General features: G+C 43.6%; 1 protein-coding gene across 1 annotated transcript in view; it reads right to left on the minus strand.

Annotated features, from left to right (window-relative positions):
* Positions 1-12,754, minus strand: part of LOC115172789 (leukocyte tyrosine kinase receptor-like) — a 97,431-nt gene that overhangs the window by 2,873 nt on the left and 81,804 nt on the right. The window contains exons 16-28 of the mRNA XM_029730539.1: positions 12,428-12,610; positions 11,684-11,782; positions 10,915-11,067; positions 10,546-10,659; positions 8,176-8,362; positions 7,934-8,024; positions 3,437-3,501; positions 2,684-2,813; positions 2,479-2,576; positions 2,293-2,385; positions 1,945-2,046; positions 276-410; positions 43-133 (exon numbers count right to left, since the gene is read on the minus strand). Of these exons, the coding sequence (XP_029586399.1) occupies positions 43-133; positions 276-410; positions 1,945-2,046; positions 2,293-2,385; positions 2,479-2,576; positions 2,684-2,813; positions 3,437-3,501; positions 7,934-8,024; positions 8,176-8,362; positions 10,546-10,659; positions 10,915-11,067; positions 11,684-11,782; positions 12,428-12,610 (1,541 nt within the window). The remainder of the gene's footprint in view (positions 1-42; positions 134-275; positions 411-1,944; positions 2,047-2,292; positions 2,386-2,478; positions 2,577-2,683; positions 2,814-3,436; positions 3,502-7,933; positions 8,025-8,175; positions 8,363-10,545; positions 10,660-10,914; positions 11,068-11,683; positions 11,783-12,427; positions 12,611-12,754) is intronic.

Below are 12,754 nucleotides of genomic sequence, written 5' to 3' on the forward strand. Positions count from 1 at the left end.
GTTGTGAAGAAAATGCATCCCTGGCTGCGAGTGGATCAGTACCTGAGTGCAGTAGTTGATCCTCTCCAGAATGGTGGAGAAATTGGGTCTGTGTTCAGGGCAGTGCTGCCAGCACTGAGTCATGATCCTGTACCTACAGAAGAGAGTTGGAGAAAAGCAAACTGAATCATGGATTTAAGTCTAAAACTGCATATTGGCCTTGCAACGGACCTAAATGCATTATAAACTCCTGTCAAGAGAGTTAACTCTCCATTAGCTCAATCTGATCTACTCACACAGGCCCGGGACAGCTCTTAGGGGGGTCCATCCTCCCCCCACTTGTCACAAACTCCAGAACCTCCTGGTTGGTTTTGCAAGGATAAGGCATGTAGCCTAGAGAGAAAATCTCCCAGAGCAGTACACCAAACGACCTGCAGAGGGAGAGCAGAGGTCATTTAAAAGAGTTGATATGAGAAATCAGCTGCTTCAGAAAGTATTGATACCCCTCGACTTATTCCACATATTGTTATGTTACAGCCTGAATAAAATATGGATTACCCATAATGACAAAGTGAAAACATGTTTTTAGACATTTTTTACAAATGTATTGAAAATGAAATACAGAAATATCTCATTTACATAAGTATTCACACCCCGACTCAATACTTTCTAGAAGCACCTTTGACGGCGATTACAGCTTTGAGTCGTCTTGGGTATGTCTGTATCGGCTTTGCACATCTGGATTTGGGGATTTTTTTTTAAGGGAGCGGGGAGTTTTTCACAGATTTTCAATGGCATTGAAGTCTGGCCTTTGGCTGGGCCACTCAAGGTCTTTCACATTCTCGTTCTGAAGCCATTCCAGTGTTGCTTTGGATGTAAGCTTGGGGTCATTATCCTGATGGAACCTAAATCATCGTTTTCACTCTGTATTTGCCTGTATTTGTCTCCATGCATTGTTCCCTCTATCCTTACCAGTCTCCCGGTCCCTGCCTCTGAAAAGCATCCCCATAGCATGATTCTGCCACCACCATGCTTCATGGTAGGGATGGTGTTAGACTGGTAATAACCTGTGCCTTGTTTTCGCCAGACAAAGCGCTTTGCATTCAGGCCAAAGAGTTCAATTTTTGTCTCATCAGACCCCAGAATCTTTTGCCTTACGCTCTCAGAGTCTTTCATGTGCCTTTTTGCAAACTCCAGGCATGCTGTCATGTGCATATTTCTCAGGAGTGGCTTCCGTCTGGCCAGTCTCCCATAAATCTCAGATTGGCGAAGTGCTGTAGAGACTGCTGTCCTTCTGGCAGGTTCTCCCATCTCAACCAAGGAACTCTGTAGTTCTGTCATAGTGGTCATTGGGTTCTTGGTCACCTCCCTGACCAAGGTACTTCTTGCCCGGTTGCTCAGTTTGGTCAGACAGCCAGCTCTAGGCAGAGTCTGGGTAGTTCCATATTTTTTCCATTTCCCAATGATGGAGACCACTCTTCTCTTGGAAACTTTCAACACTATAGACATTGTTTTATACCCTTTCCCAGATATATGTCTCATCACAATTCTATCTCTGAGATCTACAGACAGTTCCTTGGACTTCATGGTATAGTTTCTGCTCCTGACATGCACTGTCAACTGTGGGACCTTATATCGACAGGTGTGTTTCTTTCTAAATGATGTCCAAACAATTGACTTGGCCAAAGGAAACGGGATGCACCTGAGCTCAATTTGGAGTGTAATTGCAAATGGGTGTTAATACTTATGTCAATGAGATATATCTGTACTTCATTTTCAATAACTTACCAAAAATGTCTAAAAACCTGTTTTCACTGTCATTGTGTGTAGATGGCTGAGAAACAAATTCTGTCTAACACAACCAAATGTGGAATACTTCAAGGGGTATGAATACTTTCTGAAGGCACGGTATGTACTGCTACTAGTCATTCAACTACAACTCATGTAATAGAGTGAATGGGTTACCAGGTGTCAGTCTTGCAGGTGAAGATGCCCTCCATGAAGGCCTCTGGGGGCATCCACTTGACGGGCAGCATGGCACGGCCACCCTTTCTGTAGTAGCTGGCCCTGTGGAGGAGAATGAGTCATGGTTAGTGTCTGAAACGCCTCTATAACTCAATGGGAATAGTACTCTCAAGTCTTCACTGCGTGGAGATTAGACTGATCCAACAGATACGTTGAGATATCAGCTGGGAAAAACACAGAATGGAGAAATGAAACATCACAAGGCGTTAAGATCCTGTTTGGGGGATGCTGAACTGAAGCAACAAGCAGCATGGTACTGGGACAGAGAGAACTGGTGGTTAAGTATACCTGTATATATCACGCGCCATTCCAAAGTCTCCTATCTTAGCCACTCGGTCTGGTCCAGGGCAGGTCAGCAAACAATTCCTGGCAGCTATATCTCTGAAACACACAACAAACAACATTGAATACCTCTTTATGTAGTATGAATACTGTATACAAAAGGCTAATGGTTTGGTAGGAGGACATGGTAACCTGTGGATGAAGTGGTTCTCTTCCAGGTAACGGCAGCCGAAGGCGATGTCTCTGGCCACGTGTAGCAGCTCCAGCATGGTGAGGGAGGAGCTCTGACTCTGAAAAAAACACCACACACACAAAACCATTACTACTGACATACAGCTACACAGACCCATAGGGCTGCTGAACACGTCCGGCAGCTGAGAGACACTCTGCTACTGACCGTTTTGGGTCGGTTCTGTCTCAGGAAGCTCTTCATATCGCCTCCAGTCATCAGCTCCAGGAGGATGCAGCGGGGCAGGATCTGAAGACTCACCCCGATGCAGCGCACTATGTTCTGGTGGCTGAACTTACTGTGGACACACAAGAACAGCGGTGGTGAATACACTACTGTACCTCAGGCTAGGAGAGTTGGCCAGACACTGGCTGTAATGGCTTTAGGGTACAGGACTGTTTTTTACAAGTTGTGTGTGATGTGGTGTGGTGGCATCAACATATTAATGAATGTGTCTGTGTTTATGTCTAGGCTGTGTCTAGTATTATTAAATTATCAGGAAACACTCCAGGGCCCAATTTACCCCAGACTACTCATTATATACTCTGCTGTGCCTGCCTTAGACCGACAGCGTCTGCTCGACAGAGATGCTTTCTAATGCTTTCAGCAGAGCTCCATTTGGAGGCGAGACAGATTTCTTCTGGCAACCAGCTGCTGTTACCTCAATGGCGGTGAATTACCTGACTCGCTATGATAAACAACAGCTGGGGAGCTGTTTACCAAAATAAGCAGTGAATGAGGAGAGTCACAAAACATGGCAGCATTTTAGACTGCCAAGCGCTAAGTGATGGTACAACAGTGTCTGGGTGTCGTCTGCCTCCCTCATACATTACACTATGTTACTGTGTGTGTGAGAGATTGAGCGAGAGCAAGAGCGAGAGAGCGAGAAGATGAGGCCCTGTGTGTTCCAGCCTAGTCCACCTCATAATCAGCGCCTCCATCAGGAAATCCATTTCGTCCTGTTCGGAGCAGATCTCCGGAAGAGTCTGTGGAGCAGAAAGGTAACAACAGGCAGTCAGGCCCTATTCAGAACAGAACACAAGCAGAGAGAGAGACACCCCATGGCATGCACTCATCAGCTGATTCACCCAAGGAAATTACAGTTGATTTTCATAGCAGATTTGTCTAGAGAAATCTATGAATTAATTCATGTTTGTAGCAGAATGACTAAAGAAAGGAATTGTGTTGGTTGAGGTGGGGGTAGAGGTAGAGATAGAGGTGGAGGTAGAGATAGAGGTGGAGGTGGGGGTAGAGGTGGAGGTAGAAATAGAGGTGGAGGTGGGGGTAGAGATAGAGGTGGAGGTAGAGATAGAGGTGGAGGAATATGTTATTTGTCTTATGCAGCTGTATGACCCAGTGGGTGAATAAACTTGGTTTGAGCTTTACTAAGCATCCGTGAGTTTTACTCTGTTTATTTAGAACCTTACAAAGGCGAAACAAGTACATGTTTAATGTATTACTGTATGAAATTGGGAGCTATATTGCTTTGCAACATGTTTATCTTGTATACTGTATTACTGTAGTGTTTACTGTACCGCATGCTATTTTGTTTTTGTAGAACTGAAAGACGTCCACCACGTACGTGGTGGTAGAATGCGTCTGTTTACAGACGAACAGGAGGCTGCCATTGTGCAAATGGTAGTTGAAAATAATGCCATAAGACTGCGGGAAATCAAACAGATTATTGAAAACCCTGCCATCTTCAATATCAGAGTGAGTTTATCAACCATAGCCCGCATCCTTAAGAAACACCATCTCTGGATGAAGCAAATCTACAGAGTCCCATTTGAAAGGAATTCCCAAAGAGTGAAGGATAAACTGTACGAATATGTGCAAGTAAGCAATGTAGTAGTATTACAATCTTGAAACATTAGAGACTCATTGATGTTGCCAGTGAACTTTACTATACAGCAATTACAGTATTTACTGTCATTTCAGAGAATCATGGAGTTGGATGCAAGTCCCATCCTCCAGGACCTCATATTCATAGATGAGGCTGGATTCAATTTTGCAAAGATGAGGAGGAGAGGAAGGAACATCCTTGGTCAACGTGCCATCATTGAGGTACCTGGCCAGCGTGGGGGAAATATCACCATTGCGTAGCTATGCGCCACAATGGGGTCCTCCACCGTCATGCCACCCTTGGACCATACAGCACTACCCATTTCCTTAATTTCCCGAACACCTTACACAACAGTCTTTTTCAGCCAGAGCAGAGAAGGCCAGGCGATCCTGAGCAGCAAATGTATGTTCTAATTTGGGACAACGTGAGTTTCCATCAGGCTGCGCAGGTCCGCAACTGCTTCCATGACCATCCCTGGTTTACAATTCTGTATTTGTCAACCCTATTGAGGAGTTGTTTTTAGCATGGTGGTGGAAGGTGTATGATCGCAAACCCCATGAACGTATGGCCGTAATCCAGGCAATGGAGGAGGCATATGGTGACATTCCAGTCTTTTCAGGGGTGGATGCGTCATGCCAGAAGATATTTCTCCACTGTCTGGCCAAGGAGAATATTGCCTGTGATGTTGATGAAACTCTGTGGCCGGACAAAAACAACATATATGACTGATTTTGTTTCCGCAATGGAGTATTTGTTTCTTGACTTATGATTTAGATTTTACTGTATTTTTGGCGGTTTCTTTATCTATTTCGTACAATTGAGCTAACATACAGAACAGCAGTACAAATAGGCCTATTTTTATTCCTTTGCATATGCAAAAATATATTTACTGTATGTTTGCATTTTTACTGTACAGTTGAAGTCGGAAGTTTACATACACTTAGGTTGGAGTCATTAAAACTCGTTTTTCAACCACCACAAATTTCTTGTTAGCAAACTATAGTTTTGGCAAATCGGTTAGGACATCTACTTTGTGCATGACACAAGTAATTTTTCCAACAATTGTTTACAGACAGATTATTTCACTTATAATTCACTGTATCACAATTCTAGTGGGTCAGAAGTTTACATACACTAAGTTGACTGTGCCTTTAAACAGCTTGGAAAATTCCACAAAATGATGTCATGGCTTTAGAAGCTTCTGATTTTTTTATGTCATCTTTATTTAACCAGGTTGGCTAGTTGAGAACAAGTTTTCATTTGCAACTGCATCCTGGCCAAGATAAACCATAGCAGTTAGACACATACAACACAGAGTTACACATGGAATGAACAAAACAAGAAAAAAAAGAAGAGAAAAAAAAGAAAAAAAAGAGGGAAAAAAAGGCTATATACAGTGAGTGCAAATTAGGTAAAATAAGGGAATTAAGGCAATAAATAGGCCATGGTGGCAAAGTAATTACAATATGGCAATTAAACACTGGAATGGTAGATGTGCAAAAGATGGATGTGCAAGTAGAGATACTGGGGTGCAAAAGGAGCAGAATAAATAAATAAATACAGTATGAGGATGAGGTAGATAGATGGGCTGTATACAGATGGGCTATGAACAGGTGCAGTGATCTGTGAGCTACTCTGACAGCTGGTGCTTAAAGCTAGTGAGGGAGATTGGAATCTCCAGCTTCAGAGATTTTTGCAGATTGGCTAGTTGACATCATTTGAGTCAATTGGAGGTGTACCTGTGGATGTATTTCAAGGCCTACCTTCAAACTCAGTGCCTCTTTGCTTGACGTCATTGGAAAATCAAAAGAAATCAGCCAAGACCTCAGAAAAAGAATTGTAGACTTCCACAAGTCTTGTTCATCCTTGGGAGCAATTTCCAAACGCCTGAAGGTACCACGTTCATCTGTACAAACAATAGTACGCAAGTATAAACACCATGGGGCCACGCAGCCATCATACCGCTCAGGAAGGAGACGCGTTCTGTCTCCTAGACATGAACGTACTTTGGTGCGAAAAGTGCAAATCAATCCCAGAACAACAGCAAAGGACCTTGTGAAGATGTTGGAGGAAACAGGTACAAAGGTATCTATATCCACTGTAAAATGAGTCCTATATCGACATAACCTGAAAGGCCGCTCAGCAAGGAAGAAGCCACTGCTCCAAAACCGGCATAAAAAAGCCAGACTACGGTTTGCAACTGCACATGGGGACAAAGATCGTACTTTTTGGAGAAATGCCCTCTGGTCTGATGGAACAAAAATAAAACTGTTTGGCCATAATGACCATCGTTATGTTTGTAGGAAAAAGGGGGAGGCTTGCAAGCCGAAGAACACCATCCCAACCGTGAAGCACGGGGGTGGCAGCATCATGTTGATGGGGTGCTTTGCTGCAGGAGGGACTGGTGCACTTCACAAAATAGATGGCATCATGATGAGGAAAGTTATGTGGATATATTGAAGCAACATCTCAAGACATCAGTCAGGAAGTTAAAGCTTGGCCGCAAATGGGTTTTCCAAATGGACAATGACCCCAAGCATACTTCCAAAATTGTGGCAAAATGGCTTAAGGACAACAAAGTCAAGGTATTGGAGTGGCCATCACAAAGCCCTGACCGCAAACCTACAGAAAATTTGTAGGTCGAACTGAAAAAGTGTGTGCAAGCAAGGAGACCTACAAACCTGACTCAGTTACACGAGCTGTGTCAGGAGGAATGGGCCAAAGTTCACCCAACTTATTGTGGGAAGCTTGTGGAAGGCTACCCAAAACTTTTGACCCAAGTTAAACAATTTAAAGGCAATGCTACCAAATACTAATTGAGTGTATGTAAACTTCTGACCCACTGGGAATGTGATGAAAGAAATAAAAGCTGAAATAAATAATTTTCTCTACTATTATTCTGACATGTCACATTCTTAAAATAAAGTGGTGATCCTAACTGACCTAAGACAGGGATTTTTTACTCTGATTATATGTCAGGAATTGTAAAAAACTGAGTTTAAATGTATTTGGCTAAGGTGTAAGTAAACTTCCCGACTTCAACTGTAAGTGTGCTTACAGTATGCAGTTTGACATGTATTAAGTCATGTTGAAATATAAAACAAAATGTTTTGCATGTGTTCCTTTCTTGTTTGAGTACACACAAACAATATACAGTATAACAAATCTTAGTCTTTACACTGAAATAGGTTCTGATAGTAGTGTTTTGAATTTGTCACATTGGTGTGATCTCGGTTGTCACTAAGTTTGATTAGTGCGTGTGTCTCATTTGTAGGCAGAGTTTAATTTTGAGCAGGGAGTACATGATTTTGATTGCTGTGTTTAATTTTGCAAGATGTCTGAGGTTTGGGGAAATTGTCTAACTGTTTTGTGCTTAGAGTTTTGAGTACATGAGATGTGGTTTCAGCAAATGTGTGTTAACAACTGGGAAAAACGCTAAACATCATCTTCTACTCTTTGTTTTTGGCTATTCATGCATATGCAATGCCCAAGAGGAATTCTATAATTTAAACTGTTCTGTGCTGATATATTCTTAGTCATGGAGGAGCTATGGAGCCGAAAGAAGAGGAACTGACCTTTATGGCCACTTGCATGGCTGTGTACTCTCCATTCATCCCCAGAACCTGGCCTTCATACACCTCCCCAAATGCTCCATGGCCCAATGCCCTGCAAACACACACCAAGCCAGACAGGTGACAAAGAGCTTCACTTCAGAGCTTCACCCCAGAGCTTCACCCCAGAGCTTCATCCCATCATGTAATGCACATTGTACCTTATAGCTCAGTGCTCAGTCAGCTGTACTGTGTGTGTGGACTACCTGAGGAGGGTGATGTTCTTGCGTGGTACTTCATTCAGCTCGCTCAGCGAAGCAGCCTTGCCAGCAAAGCAGTAGTTTGGGTTGTAATCTGTCATGATGATGGATGACCGGATCTTACTCAGCTTGTATTCTGGGCTCTGGAGACGCAGCCTAACTGCGTGCAGCTGGTTCTTCTTACGGTAGTATACTGTAGGAGAGAGAGACCAGGAAGACAGTGTTGGTTACTGTCATACAGTCCTCGGCTTCAAACTGTTGCTATACTGTACCTATCAGAGACATAACACACTATCCCTGCATCAGACACACTACCCTAATGTCTGTCTGTCCTCTAACCTCTGGCCTCTGGCCCTGGTCCAGTCAGTGACTAGCTGTGAGTCTGTGAGTTGAGGACCGAGGACTCACCCTCCGTGGAGGCGGCCCCCGATGCAGGTTGGTAGTCTGCCTGGGGGGTTGGGTAGGGGCCCTGGGGGGCGATGCGTGGTGGTGAGAGATGCCCTCTGCCGTGACGTCGAGCTGCAGGTGCAGACAGACGCGACGCTCGGGGGGAGGAGTGGGGGGGGCCGTGGACAGACTACCAACCTACTTGGGGGAGAGCTCAGGTGAAGAGACAATGTTAACTGTCTGAGGTTTGTCACCACCTGGATGGGCCCTCACCATGGGCCACAGTGGGGCTGCTTGACCATCTGGCTTTTGGGTTGAGTTGAGTTGAGTTTGTGTGTGTTATGCATGTTGTGTGTGTTATGCATGCTGTGTGTGTTATGCATGCTGTGTGTGTTATGCATGTTGTGTGTGTTATGCATGTTGTGTGTTAGGATATAGAGAAACTATATATTGATACTGTACAGTATGCCTTTTGAATTGACAGCGCTAGAGACAGGAAGCAGCTCTGATATCACTTCCTCTGAGGCTTATGGGAAAGTTCTGTGGTCTTACGCAAAGGGACTTTCACTCCACGGTGAAGCTTTGTGTTAATGACAGGTTTTATTTATTTAGCATTGGAAAAAAGTAGTTACACTTCAGTCAGTCATAGCACAGTGTGTTACAGTTAGTGCACAAGTCAAACTCTAAATATGAGGATCTCATACCGACATAGAGGGAATGTTGATATTTGGAGATATCAGTTTGTCTGACATCATCATCAAGAAAAAATTATACCATCCCACTGGGCACACACTGGTTGAACCAACGTGGAATAGATGTTGAATTGACATTCTGTCATGGTAAGACACTCCATGATTATACACTCCTTAATCAGCACTGGCAGGAAAGTAAGAGTCCTACACTGCCAGAATCGTGCAGCACAAGGTCATCAAAAAGGGAACAGTCAAAGAGGAACTTAAAATAATCCCTCACTGTCAAACATTTCTGTCCCAAAAATGAATAAGACAATCAGTCCATTTTAGGAACATGAGCACACATAAAGTACACATATAACACAGTAGCAGCATTCATTATGATATTAATCATTGATCGCTCATTGGCAAGATGAGGTTAGACACTAATATTAGTATAATAGATTATTATTCTTTCTTTCACTCCTCAATGTTTCCAAAGCAGAATAATCATAGGTACAATTTAAAAGTTAATAGCAGTCATTTCCCTAATTCCCTAATCATTCCTTTTAGCAGGCTTATTGTGCAATCATTAGCATTAAGCGGTTAAACCATGTTTCACCTTGAATTAAAATAAACCCATGTGATTATAAAACAAGTATAGAGGGTAAGAATTGATACTGGTGTGGAGATTTGTCCAATGTGCACTTTTAAGCATGACTAGATAAACAGTATATGTATGTTATTGCACATACTTGGGACCATCAATCCCAATGTGCCAGACAACTAAATTAATACTTAGCCAACCCCTTCACTCTGATAGAAACATCTTAGATTTTGTGGAAGTAAAGTGCGAGAGTGGCTAGACTGTAATCCCTTCAGCCCCTCCTAAAGTATGTGTATCACAGTTCAAATCAGTTTAGTCTCTACCAGGCTTGATATCTGGAAGAAATATAATGCCCAAGGGCTGACAAGACAAACCCATTTTTGTCAATGTGGATTTCCCAAAAGAGGATTATAAGCAACAATTCCTAAAAGGCCACCTTTTGTACTATTTTCTACAAGTATCTTCCTGACTGTTAAATGCAGTGTTGAATCATGGACTTCCACCATTCACTCACATCCAACGTCACATTTCCCTCAGAGAGAATACATTAAACCACAGCTTGTTTTAAAATGCCAAGCTCCTGCCTTTTCATGATGCTTACATTGTCAGAAAGTTCAATACAGTATCGTTGGCATGGAAAGAAACTTACAGCTCACAGACGGTGAAAGGTGGAGGGCACAGAATCAACACAGAATTGGAAGAGTCTCTTACTGAGGATGAGGCTGGCTGAGGTCAGGACGATGACTGTCACCACGATGGTTGCCACCACAGCTAGGATGAGGGACAGGGACAGCTGGCCTTCTGGAGCAAGGCCCTGATGGGCTGCTGGGGGGTCAGAGGTCAGGGTTAACAGGGAAAGATGGAGAACCACTCAGATCATAACAATGCATCAAAGACAATGGGATTACTCGAGAGGTAGTTCCTTCCATTCCATTTCTCAATTTCTCTCCTTTTATGAGTGTACCATTTCAAGAGAAACACAGTGGTAGATCTGTGAAATTCTCAAGGACAGAATTTTAAATTTAGCATATATGATCCCAAAACACATCTAGTAAATTAGGGTTTTTACTTGACTGTTACCTGTGCAGGTGACGTTGTCACTGGCCAGCACCTCCTCATTGTGACAGAGGCAGATGATGAGTTGAGTATCCTCGTCCCATTTGCAGCTCTGGGTCTGGCAGTGACCACAGCTGGGCTGCACCTTGATCTCACATTCTCCATGGCTCTCCATGGCTGAGTGGGGAGGATGACAGAGGAAGTTCACCACATGAATCTCACAAGAAGAATTCTGTAGCAGAAGCACTGGTCAACTTAGCCATATCTACGGCTAAAAAGAGAAGCTGTTTCGCAATCAGTGTTCTTTCTTTTCTTCATAACGTTGTCAAACACTGGACTTCAATTCTTAACTATGGTCAACTAAAACAAATCATGGTTTCACTGTAAAGTCGGTACTGCATGGCCATGGGTCAGTTGATCTGTTTCAGTTTGTGTCTTTTTCATGTCTGTCACTACACAGAGGACTGCTTTGTATTCTGTGCTGCATTGGCGGCACATGCATTGGACTCAAATGACATTGTCGTGCCGTAAAGAATTGAGGGGCTGTCTGTTCCTCTACATCATTGAAAAAAAGAGAAGGTTGCATGGCGCCAGGATCAACAGGATCCGCGAGGCCCTGAATTAGTTAACTAGTGTCTGAGGGGTGAGGAGCCCATCCCTTCTTCTCCCACTGAATCAGAATCAGGTGGTAGAGACACACAGACCTCTGTGTTACGGCCTGGGCTCACTCTCTGCTCTCTCCCTCCTCTCTTCTGGCCCCCAGTGACACTGATGAAGGAGGAGAAAGCCTTGCCTGCCAGCGGAAGGAGAAATATTTCCCCCATGGGATTAACAAAGGAGATGCCATCCTGACCGCCCGCTGTGATGTCATCAATCAGCGCAGCATCACCACCTTGATTTAGATGAAACACGATATCAAAGATAAATGAATGCAGAGAGATTGTAAAAGTCTATGTTTGAGCTAATAATAACAATGGTTTATTATTGCTTGCATAACATATGCTCACATTATAAATGGCAATCTTTATTTTGATCAAAGACGGTCTGGGTAGAGGGAGTATATGTGGTATATTAACGATGTTGAAAGAAATCAAATTTTTCTCAGTCTGTGCATATCTCCTCTCAGTGTGTGCCATGTTTTTCAGAGGAGCCAAACGGACCTCCAATCTTATCAGTCAATTAAGTAGAACTTTCTTCCCCAGACAAAACAAAAAGCAGGGTCTGTCATGATCTCAGTATGAGTTTAACCTGTCTCATAATTCCCAACATTCAGAGAGGGATGTTTATTCTGTCACCAAACCATGACTAGTAAATCATACCAGATAAAGGCAGAAAAGCAGTGAATGTTATCAGCCTTCCCCTTTCCTTGGGGCCAATGGAAATTCTCCAGCATAAATGTATTTGTCAGATTCATCACAGCTAGAAAAGAGCTGGAGGCTACAGAGGGAGGATCTTAAATCCTATAATAACACCCCTAGCAGTACAGTATGGCACATAGGAAAGCAGTAAATATTATTATGAGTGTGTGTTAGATTACCTCTGTATCCGCCTCCTCCTCCTCCAGCAGTGCAGGCTCCCCCTCCCCCTCCAAACCCCCCGAAGGTGGCCCAGGACAGTTTGGATAAGGCTTGGGGGCAGGAAGAACCCCCCTCTGCCCCCTCCAGGAGAGACTTCCCTGCCCACACGTGGCTGGAGGAGTCCTTCCAGCCTCCACCTCCCCCTGAAGCATACACACACACACCTCATTTAGCCATCACTCTCTCTAAACACTTCTTCCATTGATGCTTGCATAAGATGGGTCGATAAATGCTCCATAAGAACTTGCTGGTCAAGGAGGATTTACTGGGAATGTTCCATGAATCTT

The sequence above is a fragment of the Salmo trutta genome, chromosome 33 (assembly GCF_901001165.1).
Source record: "Salmo trutta chromosome 33, fSalTru1.1, whole genome shotgun sequence".
NCBI lineage: Eukaryota > Metazoa > Chordata > Actinopteri > Salmoniformes > Salmonidae > Salmo > Salmo trutta.